This window comes from Erpetoichthys calabaricus, chromosome 6 (genome assembly GCF_900747795.2).
Source record: "Erpetoichthys calabaricus chromosome 6, fErpCal1.3, whole genome shotgun sequence".
In the NCBI taxonomy this organism is placed as follows: Eukaryota; Metazoa; Chordata; class Cladistia; order Polypteriformes; family Polypteridae; genus Erpetoichthys; species Erpetoichthys calabaricus.
Window position 1 is genome coordinate 107,229,390 of NC_041399.2, and position 27,917 is coordinate 107,257,306.

General features: G+C 38.4%; 1 protein-coding gene across 3 annotated transcripts in view; it reads right to left on the reverse strand.

Moving 5' to 3' along the window:
* The window catches only part of itprid1 (ITPR interacting domain containing 1), a 141,260-nt gene that overhangs the window by 42,668 nt on the left and 70,675 nt on the right, over positions 1 to 27,917 (reverse strand). For all 3 annotated transcript variants that reach the window (XM_051929361.1, XM_028803839.2, XM_051929360.1), the window contains exons 10-14: positions 27,158 to 27,224; positions 21,791 to 21,903; positions 19,124 to 20,320; positions 10,055 to 10,182; positions 9,713 to 9,824 (exon numbers count right to left, since the gene is read on the reverse strand). In XM_051929361.1, the coding sequence (XP_051785321.1) occupies positions 9,713 to 9,824; positions 10,055 to 10,182; positions 19,124 to 20,320; positions 21,791 to 21,903; positions 27,158 to 27,224 (1,617 nt within the window). The remainder of the gene's footprint in view (positions 1 to 9,712; positions 9,825 to 10,054; positions 10,183 to 19,123; positions 20,321 to 21,790; positions 21,904 to 27,157; positions 27,225 to 27,917) is intronic.

Consider the following 27,917-nt stretch of genomic DNA (forward strand, 5'->3'; position numbering starts at 1 on the left):
GTATATTGGAATTTACAGGGAATACATTCTTCATTTAAGGCACCAGCATCATCATAATAATTATTTCTACATTTTATATGTCTTCAGAATTAATTCTTGTTAAACAGCACTGGGATTATTTTAGTTAATAGTATTATAGTAAGTATCACCCAATAAGCTGTTTAGTGTGGGTAGGGAAGAAGATCGTAATAAGCATTCAGTTAAGTCATGATTTAACAAATGATTTATGTGTTTGTGCATGTAGATATAAGGTTTAGTACTTCATCTTTAAATTACAGTTTTAAATTTTATGGAAGCACTCTGAGACTGTACTCAAATAATAACACTAGATAAGAATAAATTGAATTGCATTGAATACTGCAACCTACCTAAATATATACTTTCACAGAGAACATAATTCAAGATTTTGGTGGAAGAGAATAAATAAAAAAAATGGTTGCCCATGCTATTATGCAGGTAGGACAGTAGAAATCCCCTAGGAAGGATGATCAGATACTGTAGGAGTTTGAGGAGAAAGAAGTAGACTAGGATAAACTAATTCTTCAGCTTATTCTAAAAAAAAAAATCTTTTCTAGCTAAAACATTTTGTATCTCTGTAATCATTCATCCATCCATGTCCATGTGCTCAACTATCCTTAATCCATTTTTATTCTGGTATGGGGAGCTACAACAAATCTCAGCAGCTCCAGGCATAAACCAGCTCTGAAAAAAATGATAATTTATTCTAGGGAAACTCATAGACTCTTATTCTAGGCCATTTTAGAATTGGTGACTGACTTCACACACACATCTTTAAGATATGAAGGAAAACCGGAGTCCCTCTTAAGTGTAAGGAAACTAGATAAACTCTACATAGTCAGCAACTAGATCAACATTCGAATCCAGTGTTCTGTCAATTAACAATTTAAAATATTTGCAGCATCTATTGTAAGCCTTCCTCTTGCTGAACCTTTGTTCCTATTTGAACACCTCTTCTTGGCTTGATGTTTGTTGACACCTGCATGTAGCCTTTGATATTTGTTTCATCACATATGCATGTAAAAAGAGCACTTTCCGGGCTCATCCGAGATAAGTGATACCACCCCGGGGTAAGAGGTGGCACTATCACTAACAGTATCATACATTCTTTCACCTGCAGTGGTGGGACTATGCCCAGTGAGGGCAACTAACTCTGCCCCTTCTGGTCAGATTCTTATAAAGGTCTGGATGTCCCAGAGAGAGTTGTCTTTTTCTGTACCCTAACTCCTAGACAGGACCCACTCTACAGAGCTGTTATACTTCAAAAGCCGAGAAGTCTGCTTTTTATTTCTGTTGTTTATGCTATTTTTGTGCGAAGTGCCTGTTTTCTTTAATAATAATCAGTTTAGGATTAAATTAACAGAATCCAAACCATTGAGCCTGTCTTTAACAAAACAAATATTTCCAAAAAGAAGTATCCAATGGATGCTGGCTGCAGCATGTCACAAACATGACACTGCTCAATTGCTCAACAACAAGAGCTGTAACTAAAACTACATGAGTCCACCCATGAAAAAGTACAGTGGAACCTCGGTTCACGACCATAATTCATTCCAAACCTCTGGTCGTAAACCGAATTGGTCGTGAACCGAAGCAATTTCCCCCATAGGATTGTATGTAAATACAATTAATCCGTTTCAGACTGTACGAACTGTATGTAAATATATTTTTAAAAATATTTTTAAGCACAAATATAGTTCATTACACCATAGAATGCACAGTGTAATAGTAAACTAATGTAAAAACATTGAATAACACTGACAAACACCCAGGCTCCCTGCTCAGCTGCACGTACAGGATCGCTCTCAGCTGCACGCGCTCTCTCTCTCTCTCTCTCTCTCTCTCTCTCTCTCTCTCTCTCTCTCTCTCTCTCTCTCTCTCTCTCTCTCTCTCTCTCTCATCAGCACACGAGCCTGCCTGCTCTATCTCTCTCTCTCTCTCTCATCAGCACACGAGCCTGCCTGCTCTCTCTCTCTCTCTTACATTGCAGCAGTTCAGCAGTTCACGTCTGACCGAGAACAATGCAACACGTGCGGAAATCATCAGCGCGCACAAACCGAAAGGGAAACTGGCTTGTTTGTATACCGACTGTGTGGTCGTAAACCGAGGCAAAAGTGAGGCGAACTTTTTGGTCGTGAACAGAGTTGTACGTGTACCGAGGCGTTCGTGAACTGAGGTTCCACTGTATTGCAAAAAAACAGTGCACAACACAAAATGGCACTGAAGTGACATCCTAAAAATAATCTTAAAAATAAGTCACATCAAGAAATAAAGCAAGGCATATATTGAAAATAGTCACAAATTAAAGGGGACATTCAAACAAAGTGCAGCACGGTGGCACAGTAGTAGTGCTGATGCCTCGCATGTTCTCCCCATGTCTGCATGGGTGCTCCGGTTTTCTCCCACAGTCCAAAGACATGCAGGTTAGGTAAACTGGTGAGGCTAAATTGGTCTGTGTGTGTGTTTGTGGTGTGTACTAGTGCATGTGTGTGTGTATGCAATTGCCCTGCAATAGACCGGCGCCCTGTCCAGGGTTTCTTCCTGCCTTGCACCCTGTGCAAACTGGGATGGGCTCCAGCACCCCCTGCAACCCTGGTTTGGATTAAGAAGGTTAGAAATTTACCTGACATTAAAAAAAACAAGTTCATATCATGGAGCATAATGTGAATAGTTTCCAATGTCTATGATAATCACCTGTGTTTAAAAAAAAATGTCTACATATTGAGACTTAATTCTACCTGCCTCATTTACATCAACACATGGATGAATGCAAATTTCATCAAATAAATACTAAGAAGTCAGAACTGCTTTTAATTAAATCTACAAAGTATACAAAGAAAGTCTTTTAATACGCCTTTTGTGGTTTTATATACTACAATGATGCTAAATTGTTGCCCTTACAAAGACCAAGTCTAGAGCGACATTCTGGAATGTTCTGCAAGCGGTAACACCTGATCAAGTTCACAATTATTCCAAGTACACATCATTCTATTACTTAAAATTAAGTTCTATATTTAGAACATTGTTATTTCTCATGGTACACATGACAATAATACTATTACTACTACTACAGCCTGAAGAATGGAGCATGGCTGGATGCTGGTGAGACACAACCACAGTTTCAGTCATTTTCACAGCTCAGTAAGCCATCTAACTCCAAGTCTTATTCAGGTGTCTTCTCATACCATCTTCAGCATTACAGTTGCAAACAAGATCATGAAAGAGCTGGGAAAGCTATTGCTTTAAATATAAATCTTGTAATGATAATGTGTAGGTAAACAAACCTATTAAACAGTATTTAGTGAAGAGAAAATGTCATATTATCCATATTACTAACCGAGAATAAACCGGATATGGACGCAGGGACACAGCAATGGGACCATGAGACGTACTGCGCAGGCGCGCGTCTCATAAACCGCAAGCGAAGTCGTATCCACTGCGAACGAAGGAGTCACGGCCCAAGAACGAAAGAGCTCAACTAACGTGAATGAGAAATGAAGCAACAACACGCCCATAGCTACCACTAACGACACAACCACACAAAAAAGAGGATTCTGCGCTGCACCCCAGAGTCAAACGTGAGAGGCTACGGAGGCCCCACAGGTCCACAAAGATAGTACGAAAGGCGCAGGCGTCACCGCCATATTGTGAGTGGCACTACTGCGGAGTGAAGGCGCAGGCGTCACCGCCATATTGTGAGTGGCACTACTGCGGAGTGAAGTTAGGAATAATGTGCTGCTTGGGATTGTACAAACCGCTGAACGCTTTACACCAAATTCAAACACAATACAGCTCAACGATACAAACACGAGCCCACCTGGATAAGATCAATGAACGCAGGCGCCTACAACGCGCGTCTGAAACTGCGGAAGCAAAGCAGGCACGGGTTCAAAACGAAAGACCACAATTGACGGAGATAAATAATCTCTTTCAAATCTATTTCGGGTTACCCAAGACCAGGGGTTGGCGAGCGAAGCGAGCAGGGGGTGGAGCCCCCTAGTGTTATGACTAATGTGTTAAATAATTATGTCAGTTTTCAGGCTTTTAGGTGTTCTATGAACTAAATGACCAGGGAACACTTACATTTTGTCCCATTTAAATTAGTAGTTATTATCTCTTTGCATTAAGAAAATTCATCGGATTAACTTTACAGTGTGGGTGAACATGTACTGGACTGCTGTAAAAGCTCGACTTTTTCCTTGTTTAATGCTGGTTCACAACAAGTCATCCTGTCACCCTCCATGATAAAACTTTTCTCAATGGTTAATTAAGTGTTTGACTTGCTCAATTCACCTACACTGAAAGCTTGCTGCCACTTATAAAACATCACCGCAGATATTCAGACCTTTTGCTCGGTTCACATATTAGTAAAATTCAGTTGGTACCAAACCAGAAATGCAATGTGTTTAGAATGACAGAGCAATGGAAAATTCCACACATCTGCTGACTTAACCTTCTGTCAAATGTTTGTGTTTTTCACCTTTTTCTCTCATTCTGTATCAGGGTCATGTTAACAGATTTTATTTTTTGTTCTTTTTCAGTCTGGTAAAGTGTGTATGGCCTGATTTAGAAGAGGCATACCCTTTGCTATTCAACAAACATCTTCTGAGACCTGACAAAAAAGGAGCAAGCCATGGAGTGGATTACTGCTGAGCTTAATATAACAGGGAATTGGCATTAGATGAGGCTGCTCACTTGTTTCAGTTAACAAAATAGGCTGCTTATTAGAACATTAGATTTGATGAGGAGAGGCCATTCAGCCCAGCAAACTTTAGGTTATTGAATAATCTAATGTTTCTACGTTATCTTGGAGGAAGGTTTTACCAAATGTGATAATTCAAAATAGGTGAAAATAACGCTATGGCATTATAATCAAAATATTGTAATTAATGCAGTCAAATATGTGTGGCTATATTCTCAGTTTTTTAAATTCTTATAATGGCTTTAATGTTCATGAACAACAGTTTCCATGGAATAATGTTTATATTTGATTGCAGCCATACTTAAACTGCGATGATGCTTGTTTACAATTGTCCTGCTGCAGATGAAGGCTGACAAAATCTCAGCAAGTCACAATAGCAACATTTACACGATGTATACAGTCTCACTACATAATGTCTGTGGTTTAACTTAGGGGGACAAGGTGAATATTGTCTGACACCTTGATGTCTGTCTCAGAGGATCTGACCTGCTCCAAACACACAAAAACCTTGATGAAGTAGACACAACAATGTCCTTTTCTCTTCAGATGCTTTCAGGATTTCAGGCTGCCTTCCCAGTTCCTTAAGAACTTCTATACATCCACCATTAACGGTATTCTGACAAGAAGTATTATTGCTTGGTTTGGGGACAGCATGCAGCTGGAGCAGTGCACTCAGTTGAATGCATCACTGGGAGCCTGCTTCCTAAATTTGAGGACATCTACACCAAAAAATGTTGGACCTGGGCAAAGGAAATTATCAATGATGCCAGCCATCCCAACTGTCTCTTTTCTGTACTGCTGATTATGGTGTGGTAAATGCCCCAGTTCAGAAAGACTGAGGAAGAGCTTTCTTCCACAAATTTTGGTCATTTATTTTTTATTATTTATCACATATTTAAAATTCTAATCATGATTTTTGATATTTATAAAGTTATATATTGCAGTAATTCGTTTCACTTTACTGTATGACATAACTTTTTTGTTTCTGTCAACATGTGAGCAAGCATCTGTTATGCATTCTTTCCCCACTTCTTAGGAATTTTAAATTTCTCTTTCATTTACCAAAAATCATTAATACCACATTTTCACAATCACAAGTCCTAAATCATATTTTGTATGGCAATCATATTAGCTGACTTGGCTGTACTGGCTGCTCATCGGATTTCATACCATCTCTGCTATTAACTTACTAAGCTAAGGTCACCAAAGCCAGAAAACCTTTCTATTCCAATAACTGTGTACAAACCTATGAGACAACCAAGATTTGAATCCAACGTTAAAAGTTACGAAAAGTTAATTTAATTTTGTGGTTTCTACAGTTGGTACAGGTTCCTTCTGTTATGTTGCTCTGAATGAAGGCTGGAATCCAACCTTGCTTGCCTTTTGTAACTATAACTTCTTTCTGCATTTCTCTCCTGAAAATGGCTTGTCTGTCGTAACCAGCTCTCTTTGACTTTACTGTGACGCTTCAGCAGATTGTTCTGATCATAAGTACAGTGGTCTCTTTTTTATTATTATTTTCTTGTATTTTACAACAACATTTTGCATCAAGGTCAGACTAGAAATTTTTTAAAGAAGAATGTCCTGTGGGCCATACATAATCTATTTCTTCCTTCATAAACTCACCCTACAACAATTTCCCTATATATGCTGTTTGCACACAACTGGGTTATGAAATGGAATGCAGCTTATATGTTCCCTATACAATCTGCTTTCCTGCTAGTTCTGCAGCAAGACAGGAGCTGTACACACTGGACACAGTTCATGAGCATTTTTTGTCATTGGCATTAAAATAAAAGTAAATTTAGCCACTTAGATTGTTCGAGCTTGACTTGTTGTCCCAGTGAAGTACATAAACTACTCTCCAATACCTTAATACACTTAATCATAATCTTTTGAAAAAGTTCAAGTAAAAAAAAAAAAGGTCAGTCATAATAATATAAGTACAATGTATTTTGTTAAAAATGTCCATACTTAAAGCAGATTCACTCCTTCAGATAAATTAGTTACATGTTACATTTAGTTCACTGCTGAAGACACTTATGACTGAAATATTGGAGGCAGTGTCTTCCATATTTCTAGTGTACACTTATTTCCTTCCATGTTCCATGAATGTTCATTGTCTTAAACAACTCTAAATGGGGATGTGTGCCCTAGCGTTCCTTGTGGTGGAGTACAGCGGTAGGTTCTGCTTCATAGATCTAGAGAACACTCTGAACTCCCTGATCATTGTTTGCATGGGGATTGTACCTTGCTCTGGTTGTGTGGGGGTGGGGAGCTTTCTTTAGTACCCCAAGTGTGTTAAGTCAATAAAGCTCAATAAGTTAAGTTAATAAAGCTCAGCATAAGTCATTTTTGATATGTATGAATATGACTTGCAATAGTCTTTTGCTCAATTCCTGGTTTCCATTTGATTTATTGCTCAGTATTGCCGGAATAGACACTGTCTCCTTCGATTTTACATGATGATCAATAAGTATAGTAGATGAATGGACAAGGGAGTTTATTATTTATTTTATATATATATATTGTGACAAAGGCACTATACGAGTGCTCAACCCGACACAGACAGACACGGGAGGCACACTTATAAAACAAATAAATGTTTTATTTTTCTTTTTTCTTCACCTGTGGGTAACGCCTTCCCTGTTCCCATAGGCACAACACTGTCCCACAAGCACAATCACCACAATACTTTTCTTTTTCTTCCACTCCTATCCGGCAAGCTTTGTCTCCTTCCTCCTGAATCTGGCTCGCTTGGTCTTTTATATCGAACCCAGAAGTGCTCCAGGTGCTCCCGGATGAAGTTCCGGCAGCACTTCCAGGTGTGGCGGAACTGCTGCATGGGAATCCGGCTCCTCTTCTGGTAGCACTTCCAGGTGTGGAGGAAATGCTGAAGACCACGGCTCCAGAACTGTCCAGGCGCCCCCTGCTGGTGGCCACGGGCCCGTGCAGGGTTGAGCTTCCAAGCTCCAGTCCCGTGGCTCCGAAGTAAACTGGAGGGCTGCCCTCTTGTCTCCCGGGGGAGGTACTGCTGGTGATATGTCAACTTCTCCGATCCTCTCCTCAAAAGGGCGATTCTCCCCCCGGCCATCTATCACTATATATATATATATATATATATATATATATATATATATATATATATATATACGTATATATATATATATATATATATATATACGTATATATATTGTATGTTTTTATTTTTGCTTTGCATAGCCAAAGATTTGGTTCAGTACAGCTTAATCATTGCATGTGTGCAGTACATTTTCTGTGTATCTGTGTTTGTTTTCCAGGGTGCAACTCAAAGATACAATACTGTACATAATTCTCAGGCACTACAATGTTGTAAAGCCAGAATGTTCTCAAAAATATGGTATGCTGCTAAATGAAGTTGTGACTGACTCCTTATGGTATTGCATGATGAATAAGAATCTGGCCACTAATTTTGATCAAATCACCAAAAACGTTTGTGGAAATGCAACCTCCAAACATTCAAGTAGCCTCCACCATGCTTCACTTTTGCCCACAGTCATTCATCCACGATCTGCTCTCTAGCTCTTCATTGGACTCACTACACTCTGTTAGAGTCACAAATTTCAAATTTTGACTTGTCAGTCCAGAGTACCTGCTACCATTTTTCTTCATTGCAGTCCTTGTGTTTTTGTGTGTAGGTGAATTATTTGGATTTATTTCCACCTCAGAGAAATGGCTTTTTGGTCTCAATTCTTCTGGTAAGATGTCTGCAGATTGTAGATGGATGAACCAAGGTCCTGGTAGTTTCTCAAGTTCTTAGCTGATATCATTGCTGGACATCTTCTGATTTTAAAGGAAAGTAAGGTTGATGTATTTCTCATTTGCTGTACCCAGTTTCCATGGCCAACCACTGTATCTCCAGTCCTCTGTTTTACCCATTTTTTGAGTTTATGGAGAAGTGCTTGAGCAGCACATCTGGAAGCATCAATTTTCCACAAAATGTTTGCTTGAGTGAGACTGTGATGATTCACCTTGTGTCTTCTCATTATGCTCACTTTTGAGATGGTGTAAGATGTGCAAGTTAAAATGCTAAATTTACAGCAGCCTCACCTTGTTAGTACAGTTGTCCTTTGCCCAGTTTTGTTCCCTCTACCCAGCTGTTTCTCTTTTAGTTAATCACTTTGGTTTCTACCTACAGATGATGTCATTGATCATTAGCATCTGTTTGTTAGATTTGATTAATCAAGCACTGGGCTCTATGCCTACAAAGATTTCATGATTTTTAACCGGAAAATGGTCCATTACTATGTTAGTTTCTTTCTTTAAGAACATTCAAGGGTCTTATTGTATTGCTTCATTGTTTACAAAAGGAATGTTTGAAATTCTAAAATGTGATCTTTTTTAGTGACAAACTACTCCAGGAGACATAAAACAACTACCTAAGACAAATATTTTTGTGACCTATCCAAAGTGCTTATCACTTTTACTCAGTATTATCCATCCATCCATTTTCCAACCCGCTGAATCCGAACACAGGGTCACGGGGGTCTGCTGGAGCCAATCCCAGCCAACACAGGGCAAAGGCAGGAACCAATCCTGGGCAGGTGCCAACCCACCGCAGGACACACACAAACACACCCACACACCAAGCACACACTAGGGCCAATTTAGAATCGCCAATCCACCTAACCTGCATGTCTTTGGACTGTGGGAGGAAACCGGAGCGCCCGGAGGAAACCCACGCAGACACGGGAAGAACATGCAAACTCCACGCAGGGAGGACCCGGGAAGCGAACCCAGGTCCCCAGGTCTCCCAACTGCGAGGCAGCAGTGCTACCCACTGCGCCACCGTGCCGCCCACTCAGTATTATATATGGTGATAATATCAACTATATATGGTGATAGTAAATGTATGTGGGTATATGTATGTGGGTTGCATTTATTCTAATGTTTTACTCCCACTGTGTGAACGTATGCTGTTAGGTAAGCAAGACAGATAACATCTCTTCTTACCATTTTCAGTCCTTCCTCATACTTGTGGGCGAGATCTCCCAGCTGATCCTCTAGTTCAGTAACTTCTTGCCTCACAGATTTCCTTAAATCATTGATGTGTTTAACATCCTCCCTGTGAGAAATGAAATGACACAGTAACATCTTGTAAAATTTAATGTGCAGGGCCTCAAATGACATTTATTTAAGTAAGAATGTTGCACTGTGCAGGTACATGCTCTATTTTTGTGTTTAAAGAATATATGTTTATGCATGAGTTATAGAAATAAATGCTGTACATGAAGTAGTCTTTTTTGATTGCATCAGGCAAGACTTCATTTGTATTTCTGGATTAATTTTACTTACCTTTCGATTTCGGACAAAGCATTACAAACTTCAGCCTGTTCATGGATGATTTGTTCCTCAATTTCAAACAATCTCTCACGAAACGTGTGAAGAGATTTTTTCATGTTTTCCATTTCTTCCATTGTGTACTATCAGGTAAAAACAGAATAAAATGCATGCAATCATAAACGAATTGATCCTTCAGTCATTAACAAAGTAGAATTTTGAAATACCAGTTTTAAAATGAGAAATGTTTCTTGCAATGTGAGGATAATAACATTTTAACATTGTCATTCTCTAAAGCAAATAAAATGAAATATGAGGATGCAGAAAATCACCCAGTATGGATATATGGAAACTCTGCAACTCACAAGGCAGGATTTGTTGTAGTTTTTCCCATCAATCTATCCATCTTTATGTATCAAGGTGTTTTTTACAGAGCTTACCATTGTAAAGTTTACCATCATAAGAATATTTTACATAGAGGACTGTTCTTAACATGGCTATCATTTGTTAATGTGACACATAAATATGTGCAGACTTTCATAATTTGCTTAAACATTTAAATGTGCATTAAGGAATATTCTAAATAAAACAAAAACTCTGCATCCAAATCTAAATATTCATCCTTTTTAAATGTTTTCTCTGCTTGATGCCTTTGAGCCCAGATCTTAGGTGTGCGGCAGTAGGTGTGTGGAGTCCTTCACTGGTCACCATGAAGCCTGCACTCCCATTCATTGGGCCAATATAATGGCTCTAGTTAACTTAACCTGCATGTTATTAGAATGTCATCTGCACTACAAAATACAGTAGACCTCCTTTGTCAGAGTGTATTCTCTTGACTTGTCTCTTTCCTGCTACTTATTCTCTATTTTGAATACATTTAGTCCCAACTTGTAATCTAACCTTGCAGTTGCACATTAGAATGTATTTGATCGGCAGTACTTAATTAGAATCAAATTCAAAATTTGCTTGGTCCTATTACCATAATTCTAAGTTTGTTTTACATATCTATCATTCTTAAAACATAGAATGATAAAACATTACAAAGGCTGTCAATTGCATTGGCATTTTTGCTTAACTTGTACCACATTTATATTGTAAATGTCCCTGTCTTTGTTTCACATAGATATGAAAGTACTTGGAAGGACATTTTCCACACTGTATTCACATACTTAAAGGCAGGTGACCTGCATGCACCTGTTGAACTCATCAATCAAAATTTCTTTTTTTGCCATTCACTTAGAATATCTTTTGTAGTTCAGTGTACGACAAGCAAAAGAATTGTGAGGTAATAGTGCATAGGACTAGAGCAGGGGTCCTCAATCACAGTCCCGGAGGGGCACAGTGGCTGCAGGTTTTTGTTCTAACCCAGTTGCTTAATTAGAAAGCAATTCTTGCGAATAATTTAATTTCATGGCTTGTTAGTGCTTTAACTCGGCTATGACAGGTAATTCTCATATCCTGGATTTTCTTCTGCTTTCTAAGGATATCATCCAAATGATTTGAAGGCTAAAATGGACGAGTAATTCTCAGTCCTTCACTTTTTTCTCTTCACTTTCCTTCCAAGTATTTAATTAAATCCAATAGTGCATGATAAATACACACAGGTGTAAATGGTAACAAGCTAAACGGAGAAATGCTGGTCTCTTTTGTCATTTGTATGTTATTGGTAACTAGAAGCAATTAAAAAACAAGAATACAGCTGTTTAAGACTAATATAAGCAATAAGGGTTCAAAATCTTAATGAGTGAGACAACTAAAGTGAAGCAGAAGTGTTACTTGAGCAATAAGTGCTTCTTATTAAGCAATTGGGTTGGAGCAAAAACCCGCAGCCACTGCGGCCCTCCAGGACTGTGATTGAGGACCCCTGGACTAGAGGAATAAAGGTCTATTATCTTTTTAGTTCTTGTTTTCATTATACAACAATGCTTAGATTCACATTTATTCTGAGTATTGGCTGTAACCCTCCATGACTTTTTTTTATATAAAGAAAACTTGATTCCTAAATGTTACAATTATAGACATTTTGTTATTATTTGTGAACGATAGTGTATTTGACATTCCATGTAATATATTTTCATTAATTTCATTATTTTTCTGATATGTGGTTTTCATTTTGGGATATGGCACCCCATTGTTTTTTGTTTAGTTTTTTTTTACACTAATGACAGCTCCTGTTGCCATCCCAATGATGTTCAGAAGTCACATTAAATAATCAACATGCTGAGACTATTTAAGCTGATACCATGCAATTTTGATTGTCCACATTTCTGAATTTAATCAAATACAAATTTGTGCTTTTTAGCTTTTAAGGACATGGATTTGGAACTTTTGTGTGTATTGTTTGATTATGAATTTTGGTTTAATCTTTTGGGTTTAGCAATCATTTTTTCTTTGCTTTTTTGGTTTCATCTTCTCATCCTGGCTGGTCATTTTTCTACTCTGTCCTTTTCATTCTCACAGATGGCTGTAAAGACATTTATTGAGAGTTTTGGTAAGCATCACCATTTCCTGGGAAAGACTCCTGACAGAAAGCACGTCTGAAGCAGTGGTACTTTACTTCACACAATGTTATAATTTTACAGTCTTGCTCAAAACAATGAAATTGCTTTTTGTTCCTTGCTAAATTCTAGCCTTTGCATATTGTTGACGTATGTATTTTGAATAGTACTTCCTTGATTCTCCCTCTCTCATTTATTTAAGAAAAGTCATTTATAAAAATCTAATCAACTCATTGTGCTCGCTTCAGTTTAAATCAATAGCTCTGAAAATGAGACAGAGTAAGAAACATAAATGTGTATTTTTGCAGTCTTTTGATTTTTTTTTAAATATCCAGTACATTATGTTTTGTTCTCAGGAGAGAGAGAGGCTGGGAGCATGCTCACTCACCACATGATGAACCACCTAGATTGGGACCCAAGTGCAGCGGGTGACACCTCAGCACTACACTGGAACAGTGGGAGGTTTTTTACGCTGACAGGATTGGCACTCCCGATCCCCCAAGTTTTCCCTGTAAGTTGGAGGACCGGCTTGCAGGGCTGGATGAAGCAATTGCAGGTTAAGGGATTTTGTCAAGGGCCCAACAGAGTAGAGTCACTTCTGGCGTTTATGGAATTCAAATTGGCAACCTTCCGATTGCCAGAGCAGATCCATGGCCTCACAGCCACCACACTGTTCTCAGAAGCATGTATGTAATTTAGTACAAGACTTATAGGCTAACCTAATTGGTTATCTACATTGGCTCAGAATAAATATGCATGTGTGTGTGACTGGGCCCTACTATAGACTGGTACCCCATCAGCAGCTGGCTCTTGCCTGTACTTGATGTGCTAGGACGGGCTTAGCTATAAAGAAAATTACCTTGAACCATGTATTTAAATTACTGTTATATTAAATATGAAAGGAAAATCTAATTTACATTGTGTGGCGATGTTCCCCTGAAATCAAGTGAGATTTTTATTCATTAAAAAATGTTTATAAGTAAATTATATTTATTAACTGATGTTCAACGCGGCATTAACTCATGCCTTGCTACCAGTCATTCCAGGTGTGGTTCCAGTTCTTTTGACTCTTAATAAAATAAAGCCGGTACAGAATGCAGAAATATATTCACTGTCACACACATGCGCATGGGAGGCAGCTAAAGGGTTCGAAAGAAGGTAATTCCCGGTCGGACCAGAGGGTGGCAGAGTGCACTGACCCTTTCTCTTTTTTCTCCGCAAACCAAATGTGGGAAATTCCACCTGGGCCCTTTAATGTCACTTCTGGTTCCACCCCTGAAGATGTCACTTCTATTTTCACTCCGAAGACTTCACTTCCTCCTTATGCCTTTAAAACCCATCCTGTCTGTACCTAACCTCAGTTCTATTTTGGACTCTTGTCAGTAAAGACCATTTATTTTGGAACCTCTTCCTTCAATTTTGCAGCCATTTCCAAGTATGGAGGCTGCCCCAAACCTCTTTTTGTGTCAAGGCTTGGGTATTTCTCACACTTGGTGTAGTCGTTAGGGTGGTGGACTCCTTGTGGAACCAGGAGCCGAACCTAAGAGAAGCCTTGGCACACCAACCTGACAAACTTCAACCCTTGGGGGTCCAGGTGGGAGAGCACTGTACCCGAGTGGCTGGGCAGGGGTCATCCGTGGGGAGTCAGGGGGAACTGACACCAGCTCCAATCCAGTGGCCCAGCTCAATGCTGGGTCAGTGGGAGAGAGCGGTGGAGAGCTACAAAATAGGGCCATGCTCAGAGGGGGACATACAAGTGGCTTATTATGACCTTCCAGAGGAAGAGACTGCCCTCTCAAACCCTTGGGTGTGCCCTGGGTCAGCAGGCCAGGAAAATTTTGAAGTGGGATTTCAATCTGAGGCAGCCCACCTCCACTCAGGCGATCCATTTGTGGGGCAAAGTCGGGTGCTGGCTACAGCCAGACCTCAATAACACCTGACAAATAGTTGCGCAGGTTGCCTGCTTCCTCCTTTTGAACATCCTTCCTGACTATATAGACGAGTTAGCCTGGGGACAAACATTCAAAAACATGAAAGACCTTATTGAGGTCATTAAGGATCTACGGGCGGTTTAGAGCCCGGGAGGTTCAGCACGGCCTCTGTCTGAAACTTGACGTGCATGCATCCCTAATCCTGGATCTCACTGTCTCCGACCAGAGCGGGCACCAGAGATCCCCGATACAGCGTGGTAGTGCTTACTTGACGGCAAGGGAGCTTATGGGGAAGTCCCAGGAGGAAGATGCTGCAATCTAGTTAATCCCCTGTCAATTCCTCACACCAGGGTGGTAGTTGTTAATGGATATAAGATCTCTGCTCTTATGGATACCCACAGCAACATTTCCATTGTTGCTCACTGCTTAGTTTTACTGTGACAGTGGTTAAAAGTCAAGACCAGTCTGACCAGTGTTCATGGGGACGTCCCTCAATATAAGTCCACCGCCTGCTACATCTCCTATGATGGGACTTTAAAAAAGCTGACACTAGCCATTTTAAAAAGCCATCCATTTCCCGTGATACTAGGGTGAGACTGGTGTGAAAATAAAAGTGGGTTAACACTAACCACTCTGAAACAACATTTGGGCCTAGTAACTGATGGGGAAAATACGTCCCCAGCTACCTTCATGCCGTGTACACAGCCAGATCAGAGAGCAGAGATGGTCACTCTGGGTGGCGTGGCAACTCCCGAAATGTTGTACGGGGAGATGTCATCACCTGGCGTGACGACCACTTGGGAGAAAACCATGCCCCTTGAGGTCGAATCTGACCCACTCTCCCAACTGCATTTTCAGTTTAAGCAGACTTCGGCTCCTTTTTAAAGGGAGAAATGGAACGACGACTCCCTTAAGTTTGCAAAAAATGCAGTAGTTCTCATGAATGGCCATTGCACTCAACATCTCATGCCTCAGCGCCCCCACTTTGTACTGATTAATTTACTGCATCCGGTAACAGATCACGAGGGGGAAGTGCGGCCCCTGCTGTTAGTCCCATGGTTCTACTGGCGGCAGATCTGTGATCTAGCACACACCCACCTCCTGGGAGCCCACTTGGGCACTGAAAAAACCCTTCAGCGAATTAAACTCCGTTTTTACTGGCCGGGAATCAAGGAGGAGGTCCGCCATTTTTGCACATCCTGCCCGAAATGTCAACTGCAGCAGATTCCTAGGAGAGACCCTGCTCCTCTAGTTCCCATTTCTCTTATTGATGATGTTCCCTTTGAAAGTATCGGGGTTGACCTGGTGGGACCCTTAGAGCCCTCGGCTAGAGGACACAAGTATATTATTAGTCCTAGTGGATTATGCCTCTTAATACTCTCAAGTTGTTCCGTTGCTTTCAGCTACTGTAAGTCTAGAGCTATCGCACAGGAATTGGTAGGGGTCTATGCATGAGACAGAGCATCTCTAAAGAAGTCCTGACAGACCAAGGGATGCCTTTCACCTCTGAGACATTCAGGGAAACAGCCAAGTTACTCAAAATGAAGCATTTAAGGACCTCAGTGTATCATCTTCAAACCGATGGTCTAGAAGAACGGTTTCATCAAACCCTCAAAGAGATGCTCCGCAAGGTGGTCAACAAGGATGGGAGGAACTGGGATCAGCTCCTTCCCCTCATCCTTTTTGCAGATCAGGAAGTCCCACAAGCCTCTCCCGGATTTTCTCCTTTTGAACTACTGTATGGACGACAATTCCGGGGCATATTAGATATTCTAAAGGAAGGTTGGGAGAAAGAGGTCCTTCCATCCACAAATATATTAGAATGTTTTGTGCAGTTACGCTTTAGATTTGCTAAGATTCGACTCCTTCTAAAGGCTTACAAGCACAAGGCACAAGCAGCTCAGGTACATTGTTATGATTGTGGCACATCCCTACTGGAGTTCAGCCCAGGAGATTGGGTCATGGTGCTTGTTTCTACCTCCCATTTCAAATTATTGGCTCATTGGCAAGGCCTGTACGAAGTTATGGAGAGGAAGGGGCTCGTAGATTATTTGGTGAAACAACCCAATCGTCACCTGAGCAAACGGGTTTATCACATGAATCTCCTGAAACTGTGGATAAGAAACATGATTCCTCCTGCAGAGAGCCCTGTTCACTCTTCTCTCATAAATTAGACCTTAACTTCAGCCCTAATTTGACCACCCACCAGCGACAGGAACTGGGAACAGTCATTCTGTCTGTCCCGGAAGAAGTAAGTGAAAAACCCAGATGGACCTAATTGATTGTGCATGATATTGTGACAGAGCCCGATGTAATTGTCTGAGAATGCCCGTATCAACTTCCCGAGGCAAGAAGAGCAAGTGGAGCTAGAAATCAAGTGTATGCTGGAACTAGGTGTGATAGAGGAGACTCATAGTCCCTGGTGCAGCCCTATTGTCTTGGTCGCTAAGCCTGATGGGAGTTGGAGGTTCTGCAATGACTTCTGCCGGCTTAATCAAGTCTCCCAATTCAACACCTATCTGATGCTATGAGTGGACGACCTCCTAGAGAGGCTAGGATAGGCCAAATTCTTGACCACACTTGACATGACAAAGGGTTACTGGCAGGTTCCTTTAACGGACTCCACAAAGGCTAAGACTGCATTCAGCATCCCTAGTGGTCAATGGCAGTATCGGGTCCTTCCATTTGGGTTACATGGGGCACCTGCAACCTTTCAGCGTCTTGTGGATTAAAAGTGCTCTGACCCCATAACTCCTATAGTGCCGCCTACCTGGATGACATGGTCATCTATTCCGGCACCTGGAAGGACAGCAGGTCCAAGCTGTATTGTGGGCATTAGGGGAAGGCTGGCCTGCGGATTAATCCTTAAGAAGTACTTCTTTGGGTTAAAGAAAGCCAAATACATGGGTTACCTGGTGGGCTGCAGTATAGTAAGACCACAGTGTTCCGAAATAAATGCCGTATTAAACCGGCCCCATCCAAAGACCAAGCAAGTTCTAGCCTTTCTCGGTTTAGTAGGTTACTGCCACTGGTTTGTTCCCCAATTTTCCAAGATTGCAACACTCTTGACTAATCTGACAAAGAAGAGAGGCCCGAACAATGTGGTATGGGATGATAACGCAGAAACTGCATTTTGTGACCTAAAACAAGCTCTTACTTCAGCACCAGTCTTACTGGCTCCTAACTTTCCTTTGCCTTTTATCCTCCAGATGGACGCTTTGGACACAGGTCTAGGTGCTATGCTGAGCCAAAGTGCCAACAGTGTTGAACACCCTATTATGTTCCTGAGCCAGAAACTGTTGGCCTGGGAAACCAGGTAATGCAGCAGTGGAACGAGAGGCTTTAGCAATTAAATGGCTGAGTACTCAGCTGAGGTACTACCTTTTGGACTGTCAGCTCACTATAGTTAAGGATCATGCCCTTTTACAGTGGCTGGCCATATACAGGGAGTCGAACCCGCGGGTCATGAGGTGGTTTTTAGACCTATAAGTTTTTGTCGGGGCTCTCTCCAAGCCAATGCCGATGCTGTTTCTTGGGCTCACAACCTCTGGTCAGGAATGCCCGACCTGATGTTGTCTGGGCTGAAGGGAGGCCATGTCACACTTGCGCACATGGGAGACAGCTAAAAGGCTTGAATGAAGGTAATTCACAGTTGGACTTGGGGGTGGAAGAGTGCACTGACCCTTTCTCTTTATTCCTCACAGACCAAATGCAGGAAATTCCGCCTGGGCCCTTTAACATCACTTCCAGTTCCACCCCAAAAGACATAACTTCCTCCTTACATCTTTAAAACCCACCCTGTCTGTACCAAATCCCAGTTCTGTTTTGGACTCTTGTCTGTAAAGAGCACTATTTTGCAACCTGTTTCTTCAATTTTGCAGCCATTTCCAAATATACAGGAGGCCCAAACCTCTTTTTGTGTCAAGGCTTGGTTATTTATCACATCACATATATACAAATATATTCTTCATGGCTAAAATGTAATAATAGAAAATTACATTTCAATGGGCTAGAAGGTCCAAATGACCACTTTATCAAATTTTATATTTCATTTTCCATATGAATAATATGTGCCATTCCTAAGTGTGTGAAACATTGTACTATAGTGTTGTATTTACAGAGGGGTTGACTATAAATGCCTATAATGTCCCTATAAAGTGACATTGAAAATGCTGATCCTGCAGAATTCTTATAGTTAAATAGTGAATCATGGACTAGAAGGCACAGCTAGAAATTAAAATGTAATACATTTTTGACTGATGCCAGGAAGTACTTCCTCTCTAAAGAGTTGTGGGAATCTGAAACAGACTGCCAGAACATTAAGCTGAAATAGAAACCTTGACAACTTTTAAGAAATATTCAATGAGATACTGGAACAAGTCAACTAGCTAACCGAATGAGCTTGATGGACTGAGTAGTCTCCTCTCATTTGTAAAGTTTATGTTTTGATAAATTAGTAATGCTTCAAGTTTATTTATTAAAATTAGCTATTTAAAATTTGCTACAAATCAATGCAAACATTTTCAAAAAAAATACTCAAATAATATATAAAAATGTATTCTTTGATGGTCATAGATTGAGGTTTGTCAGCCATTTTCAGTTAGTAAACAGTGTTTCAAAAATGAAAATATAGTAACTAGAATGATTTTACTTACTGGAAGCACTGCTATTTTTCTCAAAACACACTGCAAAAGTTGCAAGGTTGTCTGAAGATGACCTACAGCACCCAAAGTAGGCATTCCTTTCTGAGAACAGCATGATGAACAGTGACTCTGATGACAGCAGAAGTGACAGTAATGGTGATGATGATAGCACAGAGATGGCTGCTCAGAATAGAAAGTCTCAACATTTCTGTTTTCTCTCTTAAAATCCATTGAATCAGACAGGTTAACAGAACTGTAATACAGATCGTTTGAGTGTTTAGACGTCGAGACCTTTTTCCTTTGTTTCACTGAACCATTCTGATTCCCAGCTTCTTTATAGAACTCCGGCATATCAGACTGTGTCCGTTTCATAAACTGCTGTCTTTTATTGTGACAAAATGGTTCAGCATATTCAAGAGAGTACCTTTTTGAAAGATTTGTTTTTAGGTCAGATTTTTGGGTAAAGTATAGCTCTGATGCCATCTGAACAGTAACAGATCTGGTTAACCCTGATTTTGATGGTGATGCTTGTAAAGGTTCTTTTGCTGTTATGCTGTCCCTTAAGTGTGTTTCTTCACCAGCTTCTTCATTACTGGCAGATTTAAAAATCTTCTTAGTTGTAAAACTTTCAATAGAAAGCCCATCTTCACTTTGCACTGGACATGGACTGTTATCTAAAATGTTCATCATCTCAGATTGTGAGTTTACATAACAGTTTTTATTCTGCATATCTTCGTCTGAACATAAATAAACAGGAATGTCTGACTCTGTATGCAGAATACTATTTTTAAAATTTGAGATGTTATTTTCATTGTCATTGACTAGCTGTTGAGGTATAGTTTCCGTTTTATTACAGATGACTTCCTGTTCATCTTTATTTTCATTTAAACTTGTATCCATTAATGACCTGCCTTTGTCAGGGTGTTCCACAACAGTTTTACTAAAATCCTCTTTAAATAACGTAGGAAGGCTGCTGTCTGGTATAGGTGACTCTGCAGGAAAGGAATGTGCTGATGTTTCATCCCTTATATGTTCCATTTCTGGAAAGTCTTCATTTTCGTCAGTAATTTTTGCATCAGCCTCAGGATCAACAATGGTTTCCATTTCTTTCTTTGGGTCTGGAGTTGATGATACCAAACTACTACTTATTGTTAAAGGACCTTGGCTTTGCATACTTTGGCTGATCATAACACTAGACAAAGGAGGAATCTGGCAAGCAAGAAGAAAAATGTAATTTGTCATCAGTCAATAGATGAATAATAAGTTTTATAAGATAAACAAGGGTCAAAAACAGAAACTTTAATAACTGCCTGCATTAAAAAGTGAGGTACTTAGGAAAAAATGTGATCATCACCCTTGCAGTTCAAGCTAGTAGAAAAAATGTAGGTGTCATAATTCAGATTTATAGTTAAACTTTATATAAATAATGTTATCAGAGGCTGCATTTTTTATTTATTAACAATTTTCATAAAAGAACTGCCGAGCTGGTCTTTTCTTTTTATTCTTTAAAATTCTGTAAGATTTTATCAATAAAGATATATTAGACTAGTACCACAAAACATTTCAAAAAGCACAGTTTTTAAAACATGTTGGCTTTTTCGTAAGAATTTCTAGAGATTTATTTCCTCTGCCATCCTCATTTTCTGGATTTTTTGTTTTCTGCTCCTTTATTTTTCTCTGACCATAACAAGTGTTACCAAATTGCACAATAATGTTTGTTGTTATAAGCACTGGAAACTTAAAAATGGCCTTAATTCAACCGTAATTTAATTTACATTCAGTTTCATTATTCAATCTTTCCTTTACAAGTTTTGCTTTTGTAATTCTAATTCTTCTTTCCCCATTTGTACAGTTCTTTGAGTTACACTTTTGTATGAAAATTTGAGATATAAATACATGTTGCGATTTAAGATAGATAGATAGATAGATAGATAGATAGATAGATAGATAGATAGATAGATAGATAGATAGATAGATAGATAGATAGATAGATCTTTATTTGTCCCCAAGGGGAAATTTATTTTGTAAACTTATTTATAACCTCATAATTTACAAAAAATTAAATAATAATTCATAAAAAGAAATTATTTATAGATTTCTAAACTTATTTTATGGCAAACACACCTGTGTAACGTCTGTACCTAAAGTGTGAACTTAAATAGATTGTTTTTCTACTACAATGCAGAAAAAGGGTCTAATATATAATTAAAATGGCATGACAATGTAAAAATTAAAAATGGTACACTTCTTTTAGTATCTAATACAGCTAGCACTTCTTTGATGTTTATTAGTTCTCCACGAGTTGTACAAATAATGATAACCTCTTCTGGACAACCGCACTTATTTACCCTCATTTTGCATATGGGTTTCAGTTTTGTAGTGTCTATATCATCGTCTTAAACATTTTCTGAATTTGAGTATCAGCTTTAATTAAAAGTTCAGCTCAAGAAACACTTTTTATGTGGAACAGAGTCTAATGTTTCTTTATTTAATTAAAAATTTCAAGTAAATTTCACAAATGCAGGCAGATTAAGACACAATGTATTGCTTTGATGGAAGAAGAAAGGGAGAAAACAACTACAGTAGTTTTAATAAGCAGATTCCCCTTTAAAAGTCAGCTGGTATAATGTTATAACCATCTTGTGTTTTATGTATGGAAAAGAAAATGTTCACAATTACCTCCGAGATTTCAGGCATGTCTACTGATTGTGATATAATAGCAGGAACAGATGGCTCTTCCAGGAATCCACTGCTATCTGATTGACAGCTATTGGCTCTTTTTATGACATCAACTGAAGATGGGGGAGGAGGAGGAGGAGGAAAAGAAAAAAAGTTTTTTTATTTAAAATATGTTGCCCAGAAAAAATAAAAATAAAAAATGCAAATATGTTTAATCTTTCTGACAACTGAAACTTAATAATGTATGTGTTAAAGGGGAGGTTTCAATGTATAGGGTCAACTGAACGTTAACCAGGATTTGATTAATCAGCATAAATGCTTTAATAGTATTGTTTTTATATTTAAAAACTTGTGTTTTTTTCTCCAAAGCTTTCAAAGTAACCGAAAATGTCCTAAAAATCTCATCAATTATCATGCTCCTAGATGCAAATCAAATGTCAATATTATGTTTCCAAAGTTGTATTTCTTGTATATCATTGTTTTTATGATATGATTTTTACCCACTTTCCATTATATTGACTTTTTGCAGGTTCACAGATAGCAGCAATAGCTTCATCACTTCTAGATGAAATGTCCACAGAGGATTGACATTATATAACTTTTTATATTTCAAAAGGCACTATAACATTAATGTTTTAACACTAAAATAAATAATGAAAAATTCTTGTGCACACGTAATTTTCAGAAAATATTGCAACAGATGAAGGAGGGTGTATGTTTACAAGATATGCAAGATGTAATTTCATATTGAATGGATGTCTGTGGGAAGCATAAGGGTAGCTTAAACATATTATATATATATATATATATTTTTTTTTTTTTTTTGCAAGCTGCAAAAGACACAAAAGAATTACAGCTATGTAATTCAGTGCCAGTAATTTATCAGTTTTGTCCTGGATACATACTGCTGTAGGCAACCACAGTGAATCTCAAATTCAGCTCTTTGAAGCAGCAGAGTTTAATTCAGATCTGCCCATGAAAATCTGTGGTTCATAATTAGGATCTACCAGATGGGGGCATGAATTCTTCTTTGCCAGCTGATGCCATTTATTTATTATTACTCAATCCATATGTACCGGTACTTGGTTTGCAGTAAATGCTATTGTGAAGACGTGAATGGCACATTTTACAGTGAGACAGATATATGCAGGATCACTAACGGAGTGGGAGTTTATTGTCTAAAAGTCATCTAACCTTGCTGAACGATTGTCAGAGAACTCAGTGTTGTTAAGCAGGGATATGTTAAACTGCCAATGAGGGGTGTGGAAAGAAAGCTTTGGAAGAAATATTTAAATACTGGACGCCCGGTGCTTGGTCAGTGAGGCTAGTTCAAAGTAGAGTCACACAAAGAAGCTGTGAAATAGAAAGTTTCATTCAAATATTTAATTAAATAACTTTATTGTGAAATAAAACATATAGGCAATCCTTGAATATGAATGATGGTGGTGGGAGTAAAAGGAGGAAGCTTTAGCAGAGGGGATTAAGCAAGCAGAACAAGTCAAACAGGTTTAAAGCTGATAACCATTTGCATAACATAAAATTCTACAAGCAATTCATGATGCTGAGAGATCTCAGCCTATACCAGCAGCACTGGGTGCAAAACATGGAACAGCCCTGGACAAACTGCCATTCCAACGCAGGGCCCACCAGCACACACAAAATTGCAAAAAGCTGATTTAGACACACCAGTTAACCCAGCCTGCCTATCTGGAAATGCAGCATGAAAATCCATGCACATAATATATTTTATATAGAAGATACAATAAATGAAGAAATATACTTATAAAACTATAAAATAGATAAAATAGCTGCATCACAGGTGGTGCAGTGATAGTGCTGCTGTTTTGCAGTAAGGAGACTATGGGTTCGTTTCCCGGGTCTTCCCTGTGTGGAGAGCACTTTGAGTAGTGAGAAAGCGGTAAATAAATGTAAAGAATTATTATTACACAAATCACATCCTGTTCATTATGTTATGTACTTTGAATTTGTGGAATGCAAAGCAGCAGACAAATCTAAAGTGACAAGCTTTTACTTCCTTGTTTGAATTGTTCTGGTAACAACTGCATCAAAACAGGTTAAACCAGAAAAACCTCACAATGCATGAAAGTATGCAGACAATTGCTTGCATTTAGCCTTTGACTGAGCTTAACATTACATACAAAACAAGTGAGAAACACATTACTGTCAATTATTTTTATTCAACGCATTAGCATACTATTGCATAAAATACAGAAAATTAAACTTTTTTGTCAGACTGCATTAAAAATGTGGTTGTATTACGTGATACCACCTGACAACAGATGAAAATGATATGGAAACAGGAGAACTATAAAAAAAAAAGGTAAATTATTATGAAACCAATCAAGGAGTTAATGTGACTGAATGTAATCTTTGATTGCAATCAAAATAACTTCAACATAGGACTAAAAGCCAAATTCCCCAGGGGTTCTAGTGTTACAGAAATGAGATATACTAGCATACCTTTGTAATTAAATTGAACTCGAGACAGAGAGTCTAACAGGCAAATTGATAATTAAAGAAAGGTAAGATAGTGTAAAGTTTTACAGTTTAGTCAAAGAACAATGCACTAACATATTTAGAACATATAAATATTTTTAAGATGGAATTAGTTTTGCACACACACAGATGGCTTCTGTTTAGTGAGTTATAGTGGAATAAGTGCCTACTCAACCAAATATTAAATCCACTGGAGGAGAGACTGTTCATAGAAAGTCATGGTGGTACTTTCCTTGAGAAGGCATTACACAAGCTGTATATGCTACCAAACACCAAATGATTTCCACATATTTCAATGACAAATCAGTCAGTACATAATAAAATAAGTGCTTTACAGCAGTTCAAAACAGATACAAAAAGAAAAAAATAACTATATTGCTTACATCTGCAATGTTTGTTAGAACCCAAAAACCTTGGCATCTACTATATAATAAAACACTAAGGTCTGTGTGTCCAGCCCCTCAGAACAATCTGATTGCTCAGTTTGGTTTTGGTTTGATTGATCAATTTGGCTTTGGCAACACCAAAGAGGAAGTATGATTATGAGATGCATGAGGAGGATTAAAGGTGCATACTGAGAGAGTCGCCTTCAAAGAAGACAAGGACGTGAGAAAAAATAATGACAGTGTCTGAGAAGTGAGCTTTAGGGGAATACAGTGGAGAAAGGGAAGGTGAAGAGACATTCAGACACAAGCCAATACAGAGGAAAGGCACTGTGGGTAGATGCAGGGCAAGATAGAGTAATTGAAAAATATTTAATATTACCTGTATTCAACTAGTATAACATAAAATAACATTCTATAACTTGCTTACTAACATTCATGGTTGGGGAGAGCCAGCTTTTGTTGGCAACACTGAGCACAATTCAGGATACAGCTCCTGAACATGTTTTCAGTCCATCACAGGGCCCACTCATCACACACAGTATTGAAGCTAATTTAGAAATTACGGTTAATCTAATGTAAACATCTTCAGGAATGTGGGAGGAAAACCAACATAACCAACATAAAAAACCAACATAAACACAACGAGAATGTGCTAACTCCACAAAGACAATGACGAAGCAAAAAAGTCAAACCCAGGATGTTGAATTTGTGATGTAGGATTGCTAATCAAAGTATTACCATGCCTCCTTCACTACAAATAGTCACTTTTAATGATAATATTTTAAGCAAATGTTAAAGGGTAACATGACCTGTTATACAAGGTAGGACATGATTAACAGCACTAAGTTGTGAATTATAAGTTTGCATCCTGCCATCGATGTAACAACATATACTTGACCAGAAAACAAATAAATAGTGCAACCAATATCACTATTATATTTATTATTAAATAATATAATATTATATTATTATTAGTATTATTAAAATAATATGTTAGAATAATTTATTAATAAATAATAAGTATTTAGTTTGTCTTAAGTATTTGCTGAACAACACAAAATTACATTCATTTTTCTGCCTCTTTTCTCATATCTTCTTCAATATAGATAGATAGATAGATAGATAGATAGATAGATAGATAGATAGATAGATAGATAGATAGATAGATAGATAGATAGATAGATAGATAGACTGCTTTTTGATGTGAAATAATGCAATCAAGGGTGGCCGGGTGGCACAGTGATAGCACTGCTGCTTCATGGCTGGGTTTGCGTCCTCCCTGCGTTGAGTTTGTATGTTCTCCCGTGCCTGTGTAGGTTTCCTCTGGGTGATCTGGCTTCCTCCCACTGTCCAAAGACATGCAGGTTAGGTGAATTGGTGATCTTAAAATGGCCTTGGTGTGTGTGTGTGTGTGTGTGTGTGTGTGCGTGTGTGTGTGTGTGTGTGTGTGTTTGCCCTGCAATGGACGGGTGCCCTGTCTAGGGTTTGTTCTTGCCTTGCACCCTGGGTTAACTGAGACAGGCTTTAGCCCCTGCGACCCTGATCTGGATTAAGTGGGCTAGTAAATGACATGACGTAATGCAACCAACTTGACTGGAATGGCTCTTCGAACCTTTTACCTAATTTGTAAGTTATTATGTATATGCAACCATTTCATTCACACACTCTGATACAACTTAAAGAGAAGAGATGAGTGTTTGTGTCTCTTATTCAATTTTATAAAAAAAAAACATTATACTCTCACAAATAGAACAGAAAGCAGATATTAACAATAGACAGTGTGTTGTGGTTAGATTATATCTAAGAAGAAGCATTCATATTTTCAAGTAAAACAAATAAAACAAATGATTTGTTAAAGAAAACACATAAATCAAGGTTAAGAAAGGAAGTTCCTTCTCAATAAATATTTTACTGATTTTCCCCATCTAACATCTTTTTGTCTGGTAGAGCATACACTATATTGCACATTACTATTTTTTCTTCAGTGATTGTTTTGCAATTCAATCAAATATATTGACATTTTACTACAAAATGTTTAGAAAGTTCCAATATGATACACTGAAAAACACTCATTTATTTTCATAACACCTTTTTCATGTTATTTGCTTCTTTCTCACAGACTAGTGAGCTAACATTTTTTAATTTCTCAGTGAAAAGAAATATTTATAAATTGTTGTACTTTTCAGAAACTTGTGACCCCATGATTATTTTGGACAGTACTCTAAATATAATTTAAATGTTTTTTTTGGACACCTCAGTATTTAATAGCATCCAAAGTACAAAATACAAACCTTGTTTAATCTATTTACAAATCATATTTTGTGTATGATCTTCATGTTGAAAAAACTTTTTTCCAGTTGTGCTAATTTAACAAAATCAATGTACTTACTTAATAATACTTGAGATGAGCTCAGACTGTTTTTACAACTTCTTCAAGTTAAAGCATAAGAAACTGAATACCTACCTAAAATGTCATCTCTAGCCAAAGCAGGAAAATTTTCAGTAATGCCTCCTTCATCAAAACTATGAATCTGAAAAAAAAAAAAAAGTGAATTAAATGATATAAGTCCAATATATCTTTATGCACTTTGCTTTTGTATGTTTTGGTATAATGTTGATGATTTTCCATTCTTATATCAAATCACGTATTTTTACTTTCACACAACAGCTGGGGTGCTGCTGTCTTTCTTTCCATCTTGAACATGGTGTCCTCTCTCCTCTCTAGCGAGGCAACTCTGAGGGAGATGCTTTTGTAGTTTGAAACTGTAACAGAGTCAAGTTTTATCAAAGATTATTTGATAGTTTTATTTGTTGCTGTTTCTACTTCTTCACGAATAAAAGTGTCTCTTAAAAGGAACTGTTAATTTTATTGTGCAACTCAGAACCTAACACATAATAACACACACAGAAAAACGCCTACCCACACTGATCCTATCCTCGTAAGCAGTGATTATGAGTAATGCCTGTACAGCCTATCACTGCTCAGTACTCCACATAGGGACTTACTAGCTTTGGCATGAACAACACACAGGTATCCAAGGATAAAACCTAGACTATAAGTTTACCTTGATCCCTGAGAAAAACCTAGGCACTTATAGGCTAATCTGTCTTCGTGGTGTTCCTGGATCAAACTCAGACCTAAAGGCAGATATATCTTGGTCACTGAAAATCACCTGGACAGGTGGAGGCTGACACAGCTTGGTTAATGTCACTTACTAACCAAT